At 53.8% G+C, this 22,554-nt stretch overlaps 2 protein-coding genes across 9 annotated transcripts in view; one reads left to right on the top strand and one right to left on the bottom strand.

Annotated features, from left to right (window-relative positions):
* SULF2 (sulfatase 2) overlaps positions 1-7,715 on the top strand; it is a 105,621-nt gene extending 97,906 nt beyond the window's left edge. For both annotated transcript variants that reach the window (XM_075528641.1, XM_075528640.1), the window contains exons 10-21: positions 523-655; positions 857-1,061; positions 3,344-3,572; positions 3,679-3,775; positions 3,962-4,056; positions 4,561-4,623; positions 4,935-5,104; positions 5,194-5,336; positions 5,879-6,002; positions 6,334-6,367; positions 6,529-6,582; positions 6,914-7,715. In XM_075528641.1, coding sequence (XP_075384756.1) covers positions 523-655; positions 857-1,061; positions 3,344-3,572; positions 3,679-3,775; positions 3,962-4,056; positions 4,561-4,623; positions 4,935-5,104; positions 5,194-5,336; positions 5,879-6,002; positions 6,334-6,367; positions 6,529-6,582; positions 6,914-6,944 — 1,378 coding nt within the window. In that variant the 3' untranslated portion in view covers positions 6,945-7,715. The remainder of the gene's footprint in view (positions 1-522; positions 656-856; positions 1,062-3,343; positions 3,573-3,678; positions 3,776-3,961; positions 4,057-4,560; positions 4,624-4,934; positions 5,105-5,193; positions 5,337-5,878; positions 6,003-6,333; positions 6,368-6,528; positions 6,583-6,913) is intronic.
* A 624-nt stretch (positions 7,716-8,339) lies between these two features.
* NCOA3 (nuclear receptor coactivator 3) overlaps positions 8,340-22,554 on the bottom strand; it is a 150,356-nt gene continuing 136,141 nt past the window's right edge. For 2 of the 7 annotated variants that reach the window (XM_075528633.1, XM_075528632.1), the window contains 6 exons: positions 16,946-17,236; positions 15,500-15,604; positions 13,285-13,525; positions 12,473-12,647; positions 12,060-12,201; positions 8,342-11,867 (listed from right to left, as the gene is read on the bottom strand). In XM_075528633.1, the coding sequence (XP_075384748.1) occupies positions 11,856-11,867; positions 12,060-12,201; positions 12,473-12,647; positions 13,285-13,525; positions 15,500-15,604; positions 16,946-17,236 (966 nt within the window). In that variant the 3' untranslated portion in view covers positions 8,342-11,855. Of the gene's footprint in view, positions 11,868-12,059; positions 12,202-12,472; positions 12,648-13,284; positions 13,526-15,499; positions 15,605-16,945; positions 17,237-22,554 lie in introns of all 7 variants that reach the window. The other 5 variants (XM_075528639.1, XM_075528636.1, XM_075528637.1 and 2 more) reach the window with 5 other exon arrangements.

Here is a 22,554-nt window from a genome sequence, read left to right on the forward strand (position 1 = left end):
GTTAGGCTCCCAGAGGCCAGTGTGGCTGCAGGCGTGAGCAGCAGCAAGGCAAGGCTGGCTGAGGACAGGCCTGCTGACAGCCCTGCGAGGGTGGGAGCACTGGAGACAGCAAGGAGGTGCCTGTGATGGTCCAGAGCCAAGTGGGCCGTAGAGGGCTGAGCTGTGAGTGGTCGGCAAGGAGACTGTCGATGGTGAACACTGCCCACTCCTAGCAGAAAGGGCCTGGCAGTCTCCTTCCGAAACCAGCCACCAGGCTGCTGGGGCACACAGTCTCCTGGCGGACACAGGAGTCCCATGTGTGCGTCAGAGACGGCTGGCGGGGACTGGGAGGGTGGCAAGCACTAGCGGGCACATCCTGCTGCCCAGGTAGAAGTCAGGAGAGGGGCTGGCGGATGGTGCGGGGAGTCCCCCCGGTGAGCCTAAGGGAGGACGGAGGGCAGCAGGATGGCGGGGACCACCGAGTCTGGGCTGAGCCCGGTTGCTATGAAGCCAGCTCACTCTCCGCCCACCCACCGCCCGCAGCAAACTGCTCCACAAACGGGAGAGCAGCGACAAGGTGGACGGCCAGGAGGAGAACTTCCTGCCCAAGTACCAGCGCGTGAAGGACCTGTGTCAGCGCACCGAGTACCAGACGGCCTGCGAGCAGCTGGGGCAGGTGAGGTGCCTCGGGGGGGGCGTGGTGCTGCGGGTGGGCCCTGGGCCCTCTCTGACATCACACTGCCTGAAGTTCCCTTGGGGGGCTTGGGCAGAACTCTGGAATGCTGAGAGGGAGACCCCAGGCCTTGGGCAGCCGGACAAAGGCCATGGGGGGCGGGTGGCCATGGCCTTGGCGACTGGAGCCTTGCATGTCCTGCAGAAGTGGCAGTGTGTGGAGGACGCCACGGGCAAGCTGAAGCTGCACAAGTGCAAAGGCCCCGGGGGGCCGGGGGGCGACAGCAGAGCCCTCTCCAACCTGGTGCCCAAGTACTACGGGCGCAGCAGCGGTGGCGAGGCCTGCACCTGCGACCGTATCCACTACAAGCTCAGCCTGGCTGGGCGTCGGAAAAAGCTCTTCAAGAAAAGTAAGTGTCGCGGAGAGAGGCCACTGACCTTCCCACCAGGGACCGGGCTGTTCTAGAACATTCTGGGATGTTCCGGGAACACGGGCCACACCCACACCCCCTGTCCCGTCCAGTGGAGAAGGGGGGTTTGCAGATGCAGCTGAAGGGCAGGCGAAGAGGCTTATGGAGGGTGGGGGGTGGGGCTGAGGAGGGGGCCTGAGTTGGGCCAAAAATGCTCAGCTGTGAGGAAAGGGCCCCAGAGCGGGAGAAGCGCTAGGCTGGATCGCTGTGGACAAGAGGAAGCTGTTTCGGAGCAGAAGTGGGGGCTTCTGAGACTGTCACCTTTCTAAGAGTAGAAACTGCTGACCTTGCAGCCAGCATCCCAGGGTGGAACCACTAGGCCACCAGCGTGCCTGAGAAACGACTGGATGAAACTCTGTAAAGAGTCATTCTTACTGTGAGGGGAGCTGGGCCTGCGCCCGGTCAGCACAGGCGCAGGGAGCGGTGAGAGGACCAGGGTTCCCCGGCAGGAGGACTTGGTCTTGCTGAGGCCTGGGCAGGTGGCCATGATTGGCCTCTCCAGAGCCAGGCACTGCCCCCGGCTGCTCCTTTCTTGGGCCCCTGTGAAAACCCAAATCGCTGATGCCAATCCACAGCGGTCCCACGGGACAGAGCAGAGCAGCGGCATGGCGTTTTCCAAGGGGCTTTCTACTCTGTCGTCTTTGTGGAGACAGCCATGGTGGGTCGTGGGTTATGCCTCAGACTTCTCACCATGAGGTCAGCAGTTCGAAACCACCAGTCGCTCCACAGGGGAAAGGCAAGGCTCTTAACTCCTACGGTCTGACAGCCCCGGGAACCTACCGGGGCAGTGTGCCCCTGTCCCATCAGCCCCTGTGAACCGACTCAGGGGCAGTGGGTCTGGCTTTAGGGTTTGCAATCCCTGAGGAAGGGGCTCTGCAGGTCTCCCTTCTGCAGCCTGCTGAGTGGGTTTGAACCGCCGACCTGAAGATAAGTAACCCGTCATTCTCTGGTGCATCACCAAAGTTGGGTCAAGGGGTCGGCCTAGTGGCCTCCTCTTCAGCCAAGGGCGAGCATGCCTCCCTCGTGGTGTGGATGCATGTCCCCCCTTCAGTCTGACCCCGGTGGACTCCCCTCCCCTAGCCCCCTCACAAACTGATTAATTCATTTTTTTAAGCTGGCTGAAATCATTGGTTCTCAGATTGAATTACTCAGCTAACATCTCTCTTCTGTACATGGCACAGTAGATGATCTTTAAACAATATAGGAAGTCACGACTCCATTAAGCTTTTTTTTCTCCCCTAAGAAGGCTCAGAGGCCTTCAAAAGAAAGCACCTGAACTGCAGGGGACTCTGCTCCACCGTGAGTCCTCATGACACAGCCGGGTCACCGCAGTGTGGAAGGATGATAGTCGGGTCCTGGCCCACCATCCTTCCTCCCCAGCACATGCCTCAGGAGTGAGATGAGCCTGCAGAGAGGCCCAGGAGGGCTGGTGTTTATTCATTTACTCTCCCAATAAACCCTCAGGGCCCAAAGAAGGCCTGCTGGAGGTGGGGTTGGGGGGGGGGGGGTGCTCACAAATGGTTGGCTGGTGGCATTTGGAAGCCATCCAGCAGCACTGTGGAAGAAAGGCCTGATGACCTGCTTCCATTAAATGTGTGACCAAGAAAACCCTATGCATCCCCTAGACCAGACAGCGATGAGTTTGTTTTATTTTGACCAGATGTTGCAAGGAACCCTGGGGGCTGGTGGGTTACAAGTTGGGCTACCAACCACCAGGTTAGTAGTTCAAAGCCACTAGCTGCCCCAAGGGAGAAAGATGAGGCTGTCTGCTCTTGTGACAATTTACAGCCTCAGAAACCCTGAAGAGGGTCACTGTGAGCCAGAATGGGGATCCCTGCTGGCATATCAGGGTTAGGCAAGGGGCTGCTAACCACAAGGTAGGCAGTTCAAAACCACCTGCTGCTCTGTGGGTGAAAGATGAGGCTTTCTCCCCCCTGAAAAGGGTTACAGTCTGGGAAACTCTCAGGCATTTCTGCTCAGTCCTGTAGGGTCCCTGGGAGTTGGCAGCCACCTGATGGCAGTGGGGTTTTCATGAGATCGCTCAACTGCAGCAGCTGGTGGGGGGGATGGAACGAGGAGGTGGGGAGTGGACGCACAACTCAGAGGATCGTCCGCGTCCGGGGTTGTCCGTGGGGATGTGGTTGAATGGTGTACAGGGAGGTGCCCTGGCAGCACAGGGCTTCATTGTGATGCTAGGGCCAGGGACCTCACCCCGCCCGCAGAGTACAAGGCCAGCTACCTGAGGAATCGCTCCATCCGCTCGGTGGCTGTGGAACTGGACGGTGAGGTGTACCACGTGGGCCTGGAGGATGTGCCCCAGCCCCACAACCTCACCAGGCGGCACTGGGCAGGGGCCCCTGAAGACCAGGATGACCAGGACACTGGGGACTTCAGTGGCACAGGCGGCCTTCCCGACTACTCGGCCCCCAACCCCATTAGAGTGACACATCGGTGAGAGGCCAGGAGGCTGGGAGGGAGGGGCAGGCAGAGGGGCCTTGGTAAGAGGTGCCCGCCGCCTCTGGGCTCCCCAGGCCACTCATGAGCCTGTCTCCTGCAGGTGCTACATTCTAGAGAATGATACCGTCCAGTGTGACCTGCTCCTGTACAAGTCCCTGCAGGCTTGGAAAGACCACAAGTTGCACATCGACCATGAGGTGGGCCAGATACCTGCTCAGGCTGGGGAGCCAGGGAGGCCAGACCCGGGGAAGGGTCAGATAGCATCCTTGGTGGTGGGTGAGGCCACCGGGGCCCCTGGCGTGGATGGAGCATGCCTGGTGGGCAGACAGCCACGCTGACTGGGCACAGGCCCCGAAGCCAGCCCTCCTCTGCTCGCTCCTCAGATCGAAACCCTGCAGAACAAAATTAAGAACCTGCGGGAAGTCCGAGGCCACCTGAAGAAAAAGCGGCCTGAAGAATGTGACTGCCACAAATTCAGGTAAGGCTGCCCACCCCGGAGGGGGCGAGGTCCCTCCTGAGCCCACCGTGGGAGCGCAGTGCACCCTGGAAAGCTGCTCTCATTGTTTCCAAGCCCATCAACTCCACTCGGTAAAAAAATCATTTATTCCCTCCCTGTCAGCTTGTGGTGTCCAGGCTGCCAGTCAGACAGGAAGCAGACCATGTCCCCAGCCGGCCTGCGGGGCAGCACCAGGCCGCAGAACTTGCTGGCTGGTGGCAGTGACCTGCCCACACTGGAAAGGGGCTCAGTAGTGTAGCTCAGTGTTCGTTCTTGAATTCAGAGAGCCGGGGGCTCCTGTGTTAGTGTGCACAGCTGTGGCTTCTAGAAAAGATGTGCTGGCCCCTGACCAAGCAGAGGGTGGGGTTGGGTGGGCACCACCTGGGCAGGCTGAGGCCAAACACAGGGCAGGGCCACCCTAGGGAGGCTGTGGTTGGGTAGCAGCACCCCAAGAAGGTAGCTGAGCTCCGGCCGGGTCTGTTGCAGCTACCACACCCAGCAGCACAGAGGCCGCCTCAAGCACAAGGGCTCCAGCCTGCACCCCTTCAGGTAAGGACAGGTGCCCTTGGAGGATCTCACATGGCCACACCCCACTCCTAAAGCCAACTGGTCAGCCTCCCACCCCCTCTCTTGCTGGCCTCCCCCAGCCCAGCCCTGGGGCTTCCCCATCCCTGATTTTGTTGCCAGGGAGGCAGTCTTGACTCAGGCCAGTCTACCCACATGTGCAGGGTAGACCCCGCTCCCCAGGGTCTAGACCCAAGCCTGTCTCCCTAGGCTCCGCTTCTGGGGGGGCTGACCACCCAGCCATTGGGCTGTGGGGGGCAGGCACTAGGTGCTAGGGTGCGCTGGCTGTGCCGCAGGAAGGGGCTGCAGGAGAAGGACAAGGTGTGGCTATTGCGCGAGCAGAAGCGCAAGAAGAAGCTGCGCAAGCTGCTCAAGCGGCTGCAGAACAACGACACGTGCAGCATGCCGGGCCTCACCTGCTTCACCCACGACAACCAGCACTGGCAGACGGCGCCCCTCTGGACCCGTGAGCGGGGTGGTGGGCGGGGCCGGTGGTGGGTGGGGCTGCTCCCTGTGGCCTTCTGCACCTCGCCCCTAAGCCCCTCCCCTCGGCAGTGGGACCCTTCTGTGCCTGCACCAGCGCCAACAACAACACGTATTGGTGCCTGCGGACCATCAACGAGACCCACAACTTCCTCTTCTGTGAATTTGCGACCGGCTTCCTGGAGTACTTTGACCTCAACACAGACCCCTACCAGGTAGGGCAGCTGGAGCAGCAGCAGAGGGATGGGTTGATCCGTGTGTGTGTGTGTCTCCCCATCCGTGTCCTGGACGACCCTGCTCCCACCGCAGCCTCCTAAGCGCAGATGGTGACTGCTGCAGGCAATGCGAGGGCTTCTCAGCTCTGTGCACTTGGCCTTGCCAGAGAGCTGATGTCAAGAAACGCCTGAAATCTCATCCGTCCATGTCAGCAGCAACATTTCATTGTTCTCACATATTTTGTTCTGAATGCCAAACAGGCTGCCCGCTCTCCTCCTGGGCAGAAGTTCAGCCCTGCATTTTACAAATGGTGGTGCCAAGGGCTGGTGGCTTCCCCGGGGACGCTCCCAGGCAAGACAGGGCTTACAGACATTCCAGGAACAGAGGGACTAGAGTAGCCTGCTTGGAAATGCAAGTTTAACACCAAGTACACAGAGGTGGCGCTCATTCCCATGTTGTGTAGTGAGCACCTGCTGTGGCCAAGCACCCACCCACAAGGGTCCCAGTCTCAGCTTGTTGGCAGCCTGCCTTTGCCCCGCAGCTCATGAATGCGGTGAACACGCTGGACAGGGAGGTCCTGAACCAGCTGCACCTGCAGCTGATGGAGCTGAGGAGCTGTGAGGGCTACAAGCAGTGCAACCCCCGCACCCGGAACATGGACCTGGGTGAGTCGTGTGGCAAGGGCGTGGCAGGCGCATGGTCTCTGTTCCACAGGGTGCTCCAGGAATGGGGCGATCCAGCTACAGACCGGCCATCCGGAAGGTCTGGTAGCCCCAGGGTCGTGTCAAGCACTGCTAGGGGCTCCCAGGAGAAGAACGCCGTCTCACTAGATTTCCGTATACTCAACCAACACTTAGTGTGCAAACACACCTTGACAGCACGTGGGCTCTTCTGGGGACAGCAGCCCACATTGGTAGAGAGGGCGTGTGTGTGTGTGTGTGTGTCACTTCTGCCCTAAACTGTCTGCGCTGTTGTGTTCTCTGCCCGTTCTTTCAGGACTTAAAGATGGAGGGAGCTACGAGCATTACAGGTACGTGGCTTGGTTCTAAGTCTACAGAGGCCAGGCAGGGGTCTGGGCCACCCAATGGGGACAGCTGTCACCAGCTGTAGACAAGTTCTGTGGGGACCTGGTGGCGTTCTTGGTGATGGATAACACTCCACTCGTTCTCCCTTTAACACTGGCAAACGCAGGCATTTTCAGCGTCGCAAGTGGCCTGAGATGAAGAAACCCTCCTCCAAGTCCATGTGAGTTGGGTGCCCGGGGCCTTCCTGGCTGGTTCTGCAAGGGCTGGTGGTGTGTGTGTGTGTGGGGGGGGGGGTTGTGCATGCAAAGCCTCGACTCCCCCTCCCTGGGCTGTGACGGGGCATTAAGTGTTAAGGCACAGAACCCTGGCCACTCACAGCCTCAAGTCACAGTCCTGTCCAGGGCTGACATGCCCTGCGTGCCAGCTGGCAGCGTGAACGTAAAAGTCTAAGACCAGGTCCCCCACCCCCTCTCTCAGCAGCCTGCCCCTGGATGCCAGTCAGTTTGGCTGTGGGGCTGGCCATGACCTCTAACCAGTGCTTTCTGCTTCAGGGGGCAGCTATGGGAAGGCTGGGAAGGCTAAGCAGTGAGAGCCGGCCCTCCGCACCCAGAGGGGCTCCAAGACCAGCCAGCAACGTGAAGACCCTCCCCCCAACCCCCAGGATTTCAGGCAGACAGACCTTTGCTGCTTGCTGGGAGGCTTTCGGTCCACATGGCAAATTCTGCAGGATAACCGCGGGCCTGGAGATGCTTCTGGAAGTACATTTTTGTCCCTGCTTTTGCTTTGGATTGTACCTCACCAGCCACACAAAAGGCCTGTTCATATCAGTCACCACTAACAGGAGCTCTCTCAGGGGAGAGGATGCAGAAATCTCTCCTTGGAAATTGCCCCCAAGGGTCACTGGCATTTTCCACTCCCCCTGTAAATCGAAAGGGCACAACAATCCCAACTGAAACCCTCTCCTCCTTCCGGCTCGTCGCCAAGAAATGGACAGAGGCCGCTCACAGCTGCAGATGGCGACGCCAAGCTACAGCACAAATGGAGGGGCCCTCCACTGGCTGACCGCAAGAGCCCCGACCTCACTGTACCTATGACATCTCGATGTCACCAATGTGGGGACTCCTGGGGGATACCTGACTAACGAGACCACCCCGATTCCTAGCGCAGGGGGTGTCAGTAAGCTGTGTGTGTAACGAACACTCCTTGCAGTTGTAGGCCTGTCTGCCCCGCCCCACACCATTCCGCTCGGCGTCCCTGTCGCCCAGCCTGGGACTGATGTTTTTCTATGGTACTGAAGACAAATGAAGTTGATGTATGTCCCAAGTTCTAATGAAATTGTTCTTTGTAAGGAAATCTTGTAGTCAAAGTATTGTCATACAAACCACGGTCAAAGCCCCATGTGCCAGTGGCCAGCCCTGTGTCTAAGGCCATTCGTGGAGTTATTTGGTATGTTTTGGTTTTAGGGGAAAAGACCCCTTCAACAGACTACCTGTGGACACCTTCTGGGAGGAGATGCCCTGAGTCGAGGGCCTTTTGAAGGGAATTAAAACCAAAGGAGGCCCGATGCCTTGACTCAGAGCCGGTCACTGCCGGGGACCTTGCAGTCCTGGGTGAGCACTTCACCACTTGCACTACCCAGGGCTCCTTACATGGGAGCAGAGGGTCATCTGTAAGCCACACTTAGCAAGCTTTAACAGAAGCTCTTCAGAGGCCTCCCAGGTAAGTCGAGTCACACCAGGTGGGCGGCTCTGGTAGAGAGCAGTGTTTGTTGGCTGTCCGAATTCTAGCGAGAGAAGGTCCTCAGCCACCGGGCCTCACACAAGGACAGAGGGTGTCCATGTCCCAAACACCCATAGGGCAGGGATCCCCACAAGGGGTGAACTGGCTAACTGCTGACAGTGGCCTGTATAGCCTTCCACCTGACCCCCAGCCAACAGGGACTTCATTTTTTCAAAAAGGCAAGCAAGCTCTTGGGCTGCAATTTTAAATAGAAACCTTTATTTACAATGACATCCAAATCGATGGGCAGAGCAACCACAGCCACCCACCCCTCCCCCACGCTGCCTCCCCCAGAGGGCAGTCTAGAGCCTCTGTCGCACAGCATGGTGGAGACTGCCTGAAAGCAACACGTCATGTAAACTTGGTTGAAACTGAATTCATTCTCCATACTCCAGTCAATTCCTGAGAATTTAAATATTGCTCTCAGAATGACATTTCCATCTTCAAAATCTCATCCAGGGAGGGGGGTTGTGAGGAGAGGGGGAGAGGGAAGAAAGCGCCCTGCTTGTGATGAACTAGTTGCCTGAGAGCTGGCAAATGCCTCCAGTCCTCACTGCCCATGGGCTCCACCCCACGGTGGGAACAAAGCTCATGGCTACTGCACACAGGTGACTGGGCGTCCATTCTGGTTCGACAGCAGGTCCCTGCCAAGCCTATCCCACTTGCCTCACCCCAACTTCCCCTAGACCAGTAGTTCTCAACCTTCCTCCTGCCTCAGCCCTTTCATACAGTTCCTCATGTTGTGACCCCCCACAACCATAAAATTATTTTTGTTGCTACTCCATAACTCATTTTGCTACTGTTATGAATCGGACAACCCCTGTGAAAGGGTGGTTCAACCCCCCAAAGGGGTCGCCACCCACAGGTTGAGAACCACTGCCCTAAACGTTGAATACTGCCCAACTCCCTAGCACTGGTTACTGATATTTACAGCCGCCAAGCGGACACTCATGGACAAAGGGGCACCCTGACAGGTACACGGACACTGCATTTCTATTTGTCTCTACAGGAAGAACTGGTTTCTCCCTTATAACAGCTTCATCTTTATAAAATATATATGTATTTATATTATCTTTGGATTCAGCAAAAAGTAAGTACTGGAAATACCCCACACTCTAAAAGCAGATGAAAAGATTAAACTGTTTGCCCCAGAGATGGACATCTAAGTTTAGAAAAACGGGCAGAGTAGGAGAGTAGGCGGGCAAGGAGTACAAAGAGAATCACTCAAAAGGGAGAGGAAGGCGCGCTGAAGGTAGAAACCCACAACCGCCCACAGGCTGCCTCTGGTGAAGGGCAGCGCACCAAGAGACGCAACAGGGAGGAAATAGAAAAAGGTCATCCCCACTTCGCTTCTGGTCGAAGAAGGGGTGGCACTGCCTTCCTGCGAGCGTACAGTCGGGCTGAGGGGAGAGGCTCACAAAACAAGGCGTGGGTTATGCTAGTTCATCAAGTCAAAGGAGGGTATGAGCACCATTATGCCCCCAGTACACGCACGTGCGCACACACGTACACACGTGTGCTCACAAGACTGTAAGGAGGTTTGGATGCTCAGGGCTCAGCTGTGTGTCAAGCCCCGGCTCTCCCTTGCGGGGCCTTGGCCGTCACCCACAGGCAGCCTGTGTGATCTGAGGCACACGGGCGACTTGGGGGGAGGGGTGTTAAATCTGAAAATGAACCTCATTTCTGACAGTGAGGGAAGAAAGGGAAGGGGTCAGGTCAAAGAGGCAAACTCAGACCTGGGGGCACGCCGATGGGGAGAGGAATCCATTCTGGGCGTGGTTCTGAAAACACGGGGCTTTACTATTCACAAGCAAGTCAAAACTGTCTTACCTTCAGAGACTTCTAGAAATATTGGCTAAACATTTTTTATATGGAAAACAACGGGCTTTCAATTATTGCTAGAAAATGATCCCAAGGCTGGCACACAGGCTCTGCCTGCCGTCAGGATGGAGGACAGAGCAGATCGCCACCAGAGCAGCGTCTCCGCTCTCTCCCAGGAAGCAGCTTGGTGGTCGGTCCTCAACTTCTGACCTCAAGGATAGAAGCCACCTGGGCCCCTTCCAAGGCCAACACCTTAAATGTTCCAAAAACCCAAATCCGCACAACTGTTTGAACCACCAACGTACCTGGGATGAAGAGGATTCAACTTGGTTCCCCTCCCTCCGGACTGGTGCAGGTGCCAAAGAGCGGCAACAGCAGGAAGTAGTAGGGACACTGGCTCTGCAGTGTCAGCGATGCCCGATTCGACTCCATGTTGTCGAGTGACAGCTGGGCAGAAGGTGGGCAAGTTGGACCCACCTACCTTGGTGTAATAAGAAGGCAATGCACTGAACTAGCTAAAACCCACCCCTTATGAATTGCTTGCAGTCCTTTCGGACCATTTAAAATCCAAGAGACTTTCTTGCTTTATTTTAACTTAGTCAAATTGGCTTTTTTATTTTGTTTTGTTTCTAAATTTATACGTTTTCTTTAAAAGTTCATCCATTTCTAGTCTCCTGACCCCTACCCCAAAATAACAAAGTGCTTCTGATAGAGGAATTTTTTTTAACTGCCAACATCTAAACACATGATCTCTGTAAAAAGCCTTCTGGTGAACCGGGAGGGGTGTCTACGGCTGGGAAAGGAACACTGGCCGAGGGGAGGCACCTCACTTGTAACCTCACCGCGCTGAGCTGATTGAAATCCACAGTGTTCAATAGCTAGCTTCACAAACTCTGCAAAAATGAGTTGTTGTGACCTACAAAAAGAGGTATATACATACTTTACATAACAATATCTTAAAGGTGCTATTTACACAGAAAATCTAGTCACAGAAACACTGCGAAATTCTGATTCAGAATGTAGTACCTGGCCTTGGGTCTGCTGAAGTTTTCATTTCAAATAGCATTATTGCTCTCCCCTAGAGGCAAAGGGAGACACCAGTACTTTCAAAACCAATCACCATTCTCATTCAACAGATTCGTTTAGCCAAAAAAAAAAAAAAAAAAACCACCAGGGATGGGGGATTCACCATTCCTCAAGACCGAGAATATTGCATTTCTCCATTACTTTCTAAATAAAGTGCGCTCGCCTGCACATTCGCTTGTGGGACCTTTGCTACTGCTGCAATTAAATACTGTCATCTCCTCTTCCTTCTGCAAAGCCACTTGACGTCAAGGTCCATTCCTAGAGATGAAGCACGCACTACAGGACACGGGTAAGTAGGGATCCTAGACAGGAAGGGCTGAGCGACTCGACAATGCCGCATCCAGGACAAAAGGCCTTAGTATGGGGACAACACTGGAAGGATGGAGCCTGTGCCCTTGTCCCACACTGCCGGTGAGAGTGCCCTGCTAATCCCTTGTGGTTTCTCCAGTGTCATCTGGCTGCTGGTGCTGGACTTTGGGTATCAAGGCAGAAAGCAGGGACTCCAAAGGTTTCTTGATGGGGGCTCCAGAGCTGCATCCCTGGAGACAGAATGCTGAAACTGTCTGTTCTGAACACCGTGACAGACGGGGCGGTGGGGGGGGCCACAAGCGGGGGTGGGGAGGGGTAGATATTGCACTTCAGCTTAAATGTCAGCCCTGCTCACACAACATCCCTTGGAATGCCCTTGATGGTGATGAAAGCTGGTCTTCCAGGGCCGGGGCTTGAACCATGATTCTCTCCCTCCGGACAGTGCAAGTGCACTGCCACTTGTGCAGTGATGTCCTTGGAGGGCCTGGGGCAGAGGTGTCAGCAGTATTTCTGTCAAACCAAAAGAAGCAGGTGTAAGGCCTGTGTCCTGCACAACGGGGGCACCCGCACGTCCACATGAGGCTCGCAGTGCTGCCACCTCACTAAAAGGACCCTAATGGCCAACCACCTCAGGTGAAGTCTACCTAACCCCTGTAAGCTGCAGCAGAACTTTGAACAAGGAGCGGGCTGGGGCACCCATACCTGATCGGGGCCCATGGGCATGCCGGACATGGGCATGGAGTTCATAGTCATCTGTCCCATGTGACCGCCGCTGCCATTCACATGCACCATGCTGTAAGCCCCTGGATTGCCCTGGTGGGTGAACTGCTGCTGGGGAAAGGAGCTGGGAAAAAAGAGGGAGTGGAATTACTTCTGGGCTCAGCCTAGTGATTGACATGCAGCCGTCATGGTTGTGTCATGTAGCAGGCACCACCTGACCAAGGCAAACTGCCCTTCCTCATCCCCCAAGGCGACTCTCACAGCAGTCTGCTCAGTGCCCCAGCGGGCATGGGCAAAACGGAGGCGTCTCGGTTTGGACCAGCCAATGAATGTGTTCCCAGGCGGGAGACTGCTCCATCCACACGAGCTGTGCCAATCTTGTGAGTTCCCCTCACCTGTTTCTGGCCAGGTTTCCTGAGGGCCAGCCCTTCATCTCAGAGGACGGGTACATAGGTGCCACCTGAGGGTGCTGCATCATGGGGTTCTGGGAGGGAGCCATTCTGGACGGCAACATGGCGTTGGGAGGACTGGATACTCGCCCAAAGGTCGGATCAGCTTGTTGGCCCATTCCTTTAAAAAAAAATTTACAACCACACTTTCAAAAACAATGTCCTCAGGATATCAGCTTTCTGTATTGTTTTTGTTCGTTTTGCTTTTTAAAACAAAAAGGTGGAGGTGGGACACAAGGTACTAAGTGCTACCAGATGGGGGCTCTTGCTTCTCATGACAATGTCAGCACAATGACAAGCAACACTGCAGAATGGGGTCCTTCATGGGGCTTCTGTGCCGTGGGGCCCCACCTACTGGAGCCCTTTAGAGGGCGGGGCGCATTGTCCTCACCCGCCCCAGAATCCACCAACCGTCCTGGGGCCTCTGGATCCAGATCACCAAGGCCTTGCCCCGATTTGACCGAGCAGGGAGTCTAGTCCTGCTATGTGGCACATGCCAAAGGAAGAAACCGTCGAATAAACGTCATCCTTCCCAACCAAAAGCCTAAGAGGAAGGGTCACTATAGCACAATACTTCTGGTGCCATGCCATGCCATGCCCACTCTAGGTGGTTTTTACCAGAAATATCTAAACACGTGCATCTGCCTTGTGCAATCAAAGAGGTTGTTGGCCATGGCCTGGTTAATCAGTAGCATGCGGCCAAGTGGGTGAAGCATGGGCCCATCGTTACTGGGGGAGGTCATGTCACTCAGCGGTACCGTAATTGGGAGGGTAGGAAAACTGCTGCTGCGGTGGAGCTTGTGGCATCACGGCTCCTCCCAAGACCCCGTCCATGCTGGGGGAAGCTGTCACATTAGGGGGTGGACTGAAGGCCTGGGCCTGCTGCTGCTGCTGCTGTTGCTGCTGCTGCATCATCATGGCCATCCTCTGCTGCTGGAAGTGATGGCTCAGCAGCTCCCGGCTCCGCTGGGCCACCATCTGGGCATTGAGAAAGCCCTGCTGCCACCCAAGAAAGAACGTTACACACTCAGGGCAAGAGCCAGTCCGTTTTACCCATACCATAGCCACCATACGCCACGCAGTCTGTCATACATTCAGCACCACAATGTACCGGCCAGCTTCATATATATTGTACCCCACAATGTGCCAGAGGCTGCTTCATACTGAGCACCCACAATGTACCAGGCAGCATCAAACATAGCACTCCAAACTGCACCAGGCTGTCATACATATAGCACCCACAATGCCCCAGGGCACAAGACCACACCCACGTCCCTTTACAGTACAGACTTTCTGAGGATTCTGACCAGAAGGGCGCTAAAGAGGATGTGGGATTATAAAGAGACTTTTCCCCAGCTTTGTCTCCCCAATAAACATGCCAAACATTAGGGGCTTTGGGCCAGCATATGGGGGGAGGTCAGATGCATAGAGACATCCTCCCTGGAGGCAGTCAGTCACCAGACTAGGGTAGGGCCCCCCTCCCTGCCGCTAAGGACAATCGGCTAGTTCTCTCTAGAGATCTGCAAGTCACTGATTTGGTTCCTGTAGGTGGAGTTTACACCCTACTGACAATGGTGCCAGGGAACAGGCCAAACCGGGTCAGTTACATCCACAGTTAGGCTGCCATCTTGGATCTAGGATCTGCCCATCTTGTCACATGTATACCCCAAATCCCTCTTCCTATTGTGTGTATATCCCTAGATTGTCCCCCTCTCATTGCTGTATAACCCATAGTGCAACCCCTTCCTGTGACGTAAGTCTTTACCTGTAATTAGTGGGCTTGCACTTCCCCCAAAGGTATATAGGCCTGGCTTAGCAAGAGATCTCCCTTGGCTCCCTCTCCTCCCCTGTTCCCTATCCCTCCTTCCCTTCCCCTCTCTCCACACAGACCACCAAGCAGGGCTGAGGTGAGCACTGCTACTGTGAAATGTGTCTGACTCCATTATTTCAATATCTCTTCTCTCGTGCTCGCGATGACTTTAATATTTATATATCTCAACCGTACAATTGTGCTTACTGAACCCGTGATTAGTGGTGGGGGGGCTGGTGCCCTCTCCAACCACAGGAGGAAGTGCTACAAATTACTTAATAGAATTCAGACACTAATTACACAAACGCAGGCATCCAGCTTTCACATGGAAGAACCTCCTCAACACAGAAACTGAGTGGAAGGATCTGAGGACACGCTTCTTCAGGGATGACGGCGCCAAACAACAGGAACAGACGGGCAGAAGGGACTCTGCGGGGTGAGTGGCACTGAGGGAAGCATGTGGAGATGGCGTCAGGCACAGAGAAGCCAAGTCAGCGAGCACCAGGACGCTGGACAAGGCAGATGGCCTGGCTGCACCAACCGGGAATGATGTAGACGCGTTCTGCACTTCAGACTAGGCGCCAGTGGTGAACACTGGGCCTCTCTGGGTGCTGGTTTTCGGGGTGGGGGGAGGGGGTGGGGGTTGTCTTGTATGGGGCATCAACAGTAATCCTCCAAGCTCCAGGGAAGCTGTCTGTGTGGCTGTCTGCCTTGTAAGCACCCCTCAGCTCTGTTGGGCAGCTGAGAGGGGACCTGTGGGAAGGGGGCCCTCGGAGGCTCTCACTGCAGGCAGGGTTATACACTCATTCCCCACTCTCCCCATGCCGAGGTTTGACCCAGTGAGCATAGGTTTTATAATCCAGGAGGAGCCTTCAGGAATCATGGCTGTTTTAAAAAGCAAGTTTAGGCTTTTCTCCCACACAGTGATTGATTGACTGATCATCGCAGAGACAATGACTTAAAAGCCCTAATTGCGGGTTTAATGGAGGGGCGCTCACTCTTCCTATTGCCTCCTAGTCACTGGCAAGAGAGCTGGCAAGGAGCGAGAGAATGGGGGATGAACTGGGATATGATTCCTTACACAGGAAGCTGGACTTACTGCAAGCCAACCACGCGCTGGGAGCCAGGGGCCCTGACAGGTGCCCCCACAGAGTGGTCCTCACCTGTGCATTCATCTGGGGCTGCATCATAGGCCTCATCACCGCAGGCCCTGTCGGAGTGGGGTGCTCCATCTTCATGTCAAGCGCCTGGCGGCTCTGATTCAGAAACTGAGGAAAGACAGCAGGTGGAATCTAAGTGGTCGGTGCCAATGAGTCCAGCACTGCTTTCCGAACTCCCTGCCCCGCCTGCCTGGTGGTGGCCAGGCTGCGTCTCAGGAGTGTCAGCAGCAGGAGTGGAGGGGTTGATCGAGGCAGTTTCTTGGGGTTACTCAGGCACTGAGAAAAAATAAGTTTCGTCCCACTGAGCCCTGACTCAGTTCTCTCTTGGGAGAAATATGGGGCTTTCTACTCCCAGAAAACAGTTACAGTGGGAACCAAGCACAATGATCCTCTCTCTCTCTCTCTCTCTCTCTCTCTCTCTCGCTCTCTCTCTCACACACACACACACACACACACACACACACACACACACACACTCACACCAGCCCCCAGGGACGAACAACAGAAACGGCACAGGGAGACAAACAGTGGACAGTGTAAGATATGAAAATAATAATCACTTATAATTTATCAGGGGTGTATGGGGGGGCGCTAATACCAAGGGCTCAAGAGAAAATGTTTTGAAAATGATGATAGCAACATATGTACAAATATGTTTGCTACAATTGATGTATGGATGGTTAATGGTTATTTGAGCTGTAAGAGCTCCCAATAAAGTGATTTATTAATTTAAAAAAATTAGTCTTAGAAACTTACAAGGCAGTTCTACCCTATCCTAGATAGCAGGGTGTTTGTGTGTGTGTGGGGGGGGGGGGTTGGCTGCCGTTTCCTGGATCACTTGGAGGGGGTGGGGAGCGATGATGAAGGGGAGCCGGTACACATCCACCCTGACCTGGCTTCCTGAGAGCAGGAGATGGTTTTCAGCAACACCGGTGCCCTGGCGCCCCAGACACTAAATTCTTTCATCCACCTGCTTAGATGGTCCCGTTCCCCACATTTCATAATGCCATGCACTCAGACATAAACAATGAAGTCACTGAATGCTCAACTATTTCTTGGGGATAGAGAAAACAATGAGAGAAGCACAGTGTTCACGTTTTAGAAACATCTACAAGATAAAAAATGTTGCGATCTGGTTAGGAACAACAGGGCAGAGAGAGCATGGTACCAGGAAGCTCTTCTCTTTGCCCACGAGCAATGCTGACGTGCACAGACCCTTACAAAAAGGCAGTCCATTCTCACAGGTAGCCCGAAGAAAATTGTGCAGAGAAAGAAAAAGCTAATAATCGCTTGTGTTATTTAAGGAGGGGTGGAAAGCCTATGGGTGCCAGGTGGATAGCTGCCTCTCCCAAGTCTCCACCAGCTCCAAGGACACAGTCTGAAACAAAGGGGAGGCTGGGGGAGCCTGGGAACGGCACCCTGGGCCCAAGCAGGCAGGCTGCCCATTACCTGCTGGCCTTGCAGTCGCTGCTGAAGCTGCATCCGAAGCGGCTTAGGGGTACTGGTCCGGGGTCTCAGGATGCTGGCCCTCGGGTGCATCCCTTGGAGAGGAAAACTGCCTTGCTGACTCATCTGGTTCATCATAGAGTTAAAGGATGATTGTCCCTGGAGATTAAAGCCACCTTGCATTGGGGGCCCCTGGGCTGGGTATGTCTGCCCATATAATGCTGCCTTCTGCTCCATCATGATGGCTGCTTCTTGGCCTTGAAAGGGTTCCTGTTTGGGTTCCAGCACTTGTCCCTGAAATGTCAAACGCATAAAATGACCAGAGAAGCACATCTGGGAACACTACAGGCAACCTGTGCCTTAGAGGCAGGAAGACAAGTCCGACGTGTGTATGCAACACTGCTGCATCCACGTACCACCTGCAGCCCCTGAGTACCCGCCAGCCCCACACGCCCCCAGCTGTGCCCCAGAGCCTCCTCCAGGTCTCGGACACATGGACGCCCAACTGCAGCCGAGTCCAACACCAACAAGGCAGGAAGTCTGAGAGGCTCTGTGTGTCCCAGACCAGAGTCTACACCAACCCGGACCTCCCAGACCGATTATAAAAGGAAAACCCAATGATCACTCCTGAGGCTGATAAATCCTCAAGCGATATGTACAAGAACGAGTGTGCCTCACAGGTGGGCCTAGTCCTGGTATCGGTGAAAGTGAGCTCGTCTGGGGTCGTCACTATAGGTATTAGTAAGTTCACATGGGAGGGGGTGGGCGCTCCCCAATCCCTCTGATTGGGCACTGGACATCAGGACATACTGTGGAAGGCAGATGCCATACTCAGGAAGCAGCTGCAGCCATAAGCAGCAATGGGCCACCAAGGGCTGCTGGCAGCCAAAAGCAACTGGGAGAGGGGCAAGGATGCGCCTAAGGGTTCAGGAGAGAGCAGTGTGGCTGCTGCCCTCAATGGTGACCTCCAGGAACACGAGACAGCAGTGACACTCTGCCTTTTAAAAACCACGTGGCAACACTGTTCCTACGGTCCTGGGAAACAAAGGGCAGTCAGTGGATGACTGAAAAGGAAGAGATGGAGCCTTCTGGAAGGGGAGGAGGGCCTGCCAGGCTCAGATCTGAACAGTACAGTATTCTCGACCTCCACCCTGGGGACAGACAGCAAGCCTGCGGAAAACCCTCCCCAGCTGTCCCCCTCCAGCACACCTCACCCAACTGTGTTCTGTGGCATGACCTCACTGCTCTAGCCTGGCACACCCACCCCCTTAAGTCCCAGGCAACCTTCTCTCACTACTCTCTGCTTTGGTCCCAGTCACACAACAAATGCTACACTTCCATCTCCAGTCCCAATGTCTCGGAGCCTGAATGCTCGGCACCTCAAACTGAACATGTGGAAAGCACAAGGTTGGTTTGTTTCATTTTTGTTTTGTTTATTAACAGCAGAATGAATAAGAACCATACCAAGATATGGCTTCATTAAATTTCTAAAGAGAAAAGTTCTGTAATAAATACTTAATGGGTCACAAGCAAAAGCACAGGAAGCAGAATGGAATGAGACTCCGGTGCAACACTGCCACTGTCAGAACCCCCACCATGCACACCTGGGCCAAGAACTATGGGACAGCCCTTCAAAATTCTCAGAGGAACTCCTGCAGGAAGACAAAAAGAGTTATCTGCTGACACACAAGGACCCCAAACATTCTATCTCGTGCTACAAGGGCCTGGGAAGCTAAATGAGGTTGTGTTTTAACTCAACAAAGGGGCGAATTAAGATAGAAAATGACTCAGAAAACCAGATTCAAGACTAACAATTATACATGTCCAGCCATGCCTCAGAAGGTGGACATAAACTAGGGAACCTGCCAGAGGGAGGAAAGGGGTTAATGTAATGTATCTCGGCAGCCCCTCCCCCGAGAAGAATTGTTCCAAAGGATGACATTGATTCTGCAGCTCCGGGAGATGGACATATCTGATCAGAGCACACGGGAGCAGATGAAGGGGGAGGAGGAGAGAGTGGAGCACAGCCTGGCCCACCAGGCCGTGAGGATGATGTTCCTGATTAGAGCAGCCAGTCCTCTGAGAACAACATGGCTGGCCCCACTATGAGACATGATGCCCCTCAGTGACCAAGGGCGATACAGGGGACAGCACCGGAGACACAGTGTGGGAATTGTACCTGACCTGATCCCACCACACCGAGGCAAAGCACTGGGGGAGTGCAGTGGAACAGCAAGGGAATGGAGTCGCAAGGTCCCCAGGGAATGCTGAAAGTGGACTTTGGGGCCAGGGCGTGGTGCCCCAACAGACTGGACTGGAAAACACTCCTAAGGACCAACAAATGATCCTTGAACTAACTACAAGCTATTCTTTCTTGATGTGTTTTGTTTTGTTCTTTGTCAGTGGTTTGTTGTTGTTTTGTTGTCTGGTTGTATACTGTTGCTTTGTTTTCCTCTGTCTTGTTTTCGTGCATGTTATTGTCTCCACAGGACTGTCTAAATAAGACAGGCTGGATGAATTATCTGGAGGAAAAACAACTGGACCGACAGTTCCGGGGGGGACTTGGGATAGGGGGAAGTAGGGGGGGTGTAAGGAAGTGGTGTTTACAAACACAGGGACAAGGGAACAACACGGGACCCAAAATGGTAGTGAGGGGGGAGTGGCCAGCCTGGTAGGGAATGATCAAGGGTAAGGTTACGTAAAGAAGAGGTATAGCTGAGCCCAGGCATGGTAGTGGGGCAGGAGGAAAGTCAAGAGAGATGGAGGAAAGAGCTAGGAATCAAAGGGCATTTATAGAGGTCTAGACAAAGACATGTACATATATATATATATATATATATGGATGGGGAAATAGATCTATGTGTCTATATTTATAGGTTTAGTATTAAGGTGGCAGAAGGACCTTGGGCCTCTACACAAACACTCCCTCAATGCATGAATACTTTCTTTTATTAAATTGGCACTCTACGATGCTCACCCTCCCGAAACAACTGCTGAAGCCAAAGCGGGTGAACAAGTAAATGTGGTGAAGAAAGCTGATGGTGCCCGGCTAGCCAAACAGATAGTGTCTGGGGTCTTAAAGGCTTGAAGATAAACAAGCGGCCATCTAGCTCAAAAGCAACAAAGCCCACATGGAAGAACACACCAGCCTGTGTGATCACATGGTCCAGAAGGGATCAGTTATCAGGCATCAAAGAACGAAAACTCATTTATCATTGGCTGCACACCTCCATGATACGATCGCCGAAGACAAACAGGTGCATAAGCAAATGTGGCGAAGAAAGCTGATGGTGCCCGGCTATCAAAAGAGAGAGTGTCTAGGGTCTTAAAGGCTTGAAGGTGAACAAGCGGACATCTAGCTCAGAAGCAATAAAGTCCACATGGAAGAAGCACACCAGCCAGTGTGATCACTAGGTGTCAAAGGGACCAGGTATAAGGCATCATGCAAAGAGTGAATGAAGGGGGAAGTGCAGGGTGGAGACCCAAAGCCCATTTGTCGGCCACTGGAGATCCCCTCATAGAGGGGTTTAGGAGAGGAGATGGGTCAGTCAGGGTATGATGTAGTACCGATGAAGAACACAGCTTTCCCCCAGATCCTGGATGCTTCCTCCGCCCAACTACCATGATCCGAATTCTACCTTGCGGGACTGGATGGGGCAGAGGTTATGCACTGGTGCATGTGGGATCTGGAGCCACAGGGAGTCCGGGGTGGATGATGCCTTCAGGACCAGGGGTGTGAGGGGCGATGCTGGGAGAATGGAGGGTGAGTGGGTTGGAAAGGGGGAACTGATTACAGAGATCCACATATGACCTCCTCCCTGGGAGACGGATGGCAGAGAAGGCAGGAAAGGGAGACTCCAGATAGGGCAAGCTTTGACAAAATAACAATCTATAAATTATCAAGGGCTCATGAGGGAGGGAGGAGCGGGGAGGGACGGGGGGGGGGGGGGGGGGGAGGACCTGATGCAAAGGGCTTAAGTGGAGAGCAAGTGCTTTGAAAATGATTAGGGCAAAGAATGTACGGATGTGCTTACACAATTGATGTATGTATATGTATGGATTGTGATAAGAGTTGTATGAGCCCCTAATAAAATGTAAAAAAAAATGTATCTCAGCATGGGGAGCAGAGGGGGAGGGGTGGATGGTTCTGTTGAAACATCTGGGGAGAAGTAGCAATGGCTGTATGTGTCCATGCATGCACACACATTCTCTCTCAGCAAATCAAAGTTCTACCAGCAGGCTCACGGAATGAATGGCACATATGCACCATTCCACATTGCTGAAATCCAAAACTTTCCAAATTTCTGACCACATCTGACTCCAAGGGTCTCAAATCAACGACTACATAACCGCAAGCAACTATGATATCCAGAAGTCTATTGGCACTGATAAAGAAATGACACCATACTCATGTCTTAGAAATAAAATATTCCCAAGACAAACAGTAAGAAGTTGACTCTCATACCACTGAGCAGGGACAAGAGACAGCTTCTTCAGTAAAGTATTTCTGTGTCGCCTGACTTTGTTGGTGTGAAGTCGAAGGGTCACTTTGCTCAACAACGACTTTTCTAAGAGTGCTGCTCTGCTTCACACCCTTCCCAGGCTCCCAGTCCTCAAGATGCCTCAGCGGCACCACACCTCCCCTTGACCTCTCCCCGTCCTCTAACCCCAGGCCCTTCACGCACACATACTTCCAGGTGCTTTCTAGCCTTCCTGCCTCCAGGACTCGTAACTCTTTCTGCTATGTTCTCCCGGAGCCCACGGCATAGCTGGACCCTTTGGGTCTTGGCTTACATGCCATCTGCTCCCAAAGCTTCCCGACCTGACACTTCCACTTACGCTGTACTCTGTCGTCCTGGATTTGAAAATCTGAGCATCTGAAAGTCATAACAAGGCCCCACAAAAAGGAAAAGTACTTGCAACGTGTTAGACAACACACATCCTTTAAATGGCGGCTCAGACATCACTGTTTGAGAACCCCACTCTCCTCCCAGGCCCCTGGCCAAAGCCTCATCAGATCACAGGCCTTTCCTTCATAACCTCAAGGGCATCCCCATCTCCTACATGAGGGGTCTCCTTCTGGGGTCTGCCTGTCTGGTGGGAGGAGAGCTTAGGGAGCTGGATGGAATTAATGGCTCATCCTCTAACCGACTGGCATGCAGAAGATACATACATATTTGCTGAAGGGAAGTAAAGACTTAGCAAGGAAATCAGTGATGGAACACACACAAACTAGTCATGCAGATCAACAAAATAAAAGCTCCATTAGAAAACTCCACAACCTAAGTGGCCAATAGACAGATGCCCACTCATGCAGATCAAAGAAATACAATTTAAAACATGGTTTGCTCTATTGAGAGAGAGAGAGAGAGAGAGAGAGAGAGAGAGAGAGAGAGAGAGAGAGAGAGAGAGACAGAGCGAGCGAGCGAGCAGTGGGTCTATAAGATTGGCAAGGATATATAAGTATAGTCACACTCAGTATCTGTTTATTCACTTGCACACTCTTTCCTTCTTGCCTCCATTTGTACCTTCGTGTGTGTTCTTTGCACTCGGCTGCTAGCCACATGGGCAGCAGTGTAAACCCACCAGTCGCTGCACGGGAGAGAGACGAG

The sequence above is a fragment of the Tenrec ecaudatus genome, chromosome 12 (genome assembly GCF_050624435.1).
Source record: "Tenrec ecaudatus isolate mTenEca1 chromosome 12, mTenEca1.hap1, whole genome shotgun sequence".
Lineage (NCBI taxonomy): Eukaryota > Metazoa > Chordata > Mammalia > Afrosoricida > Tenrecidae > Tenrec > Tenrec ecaudatus.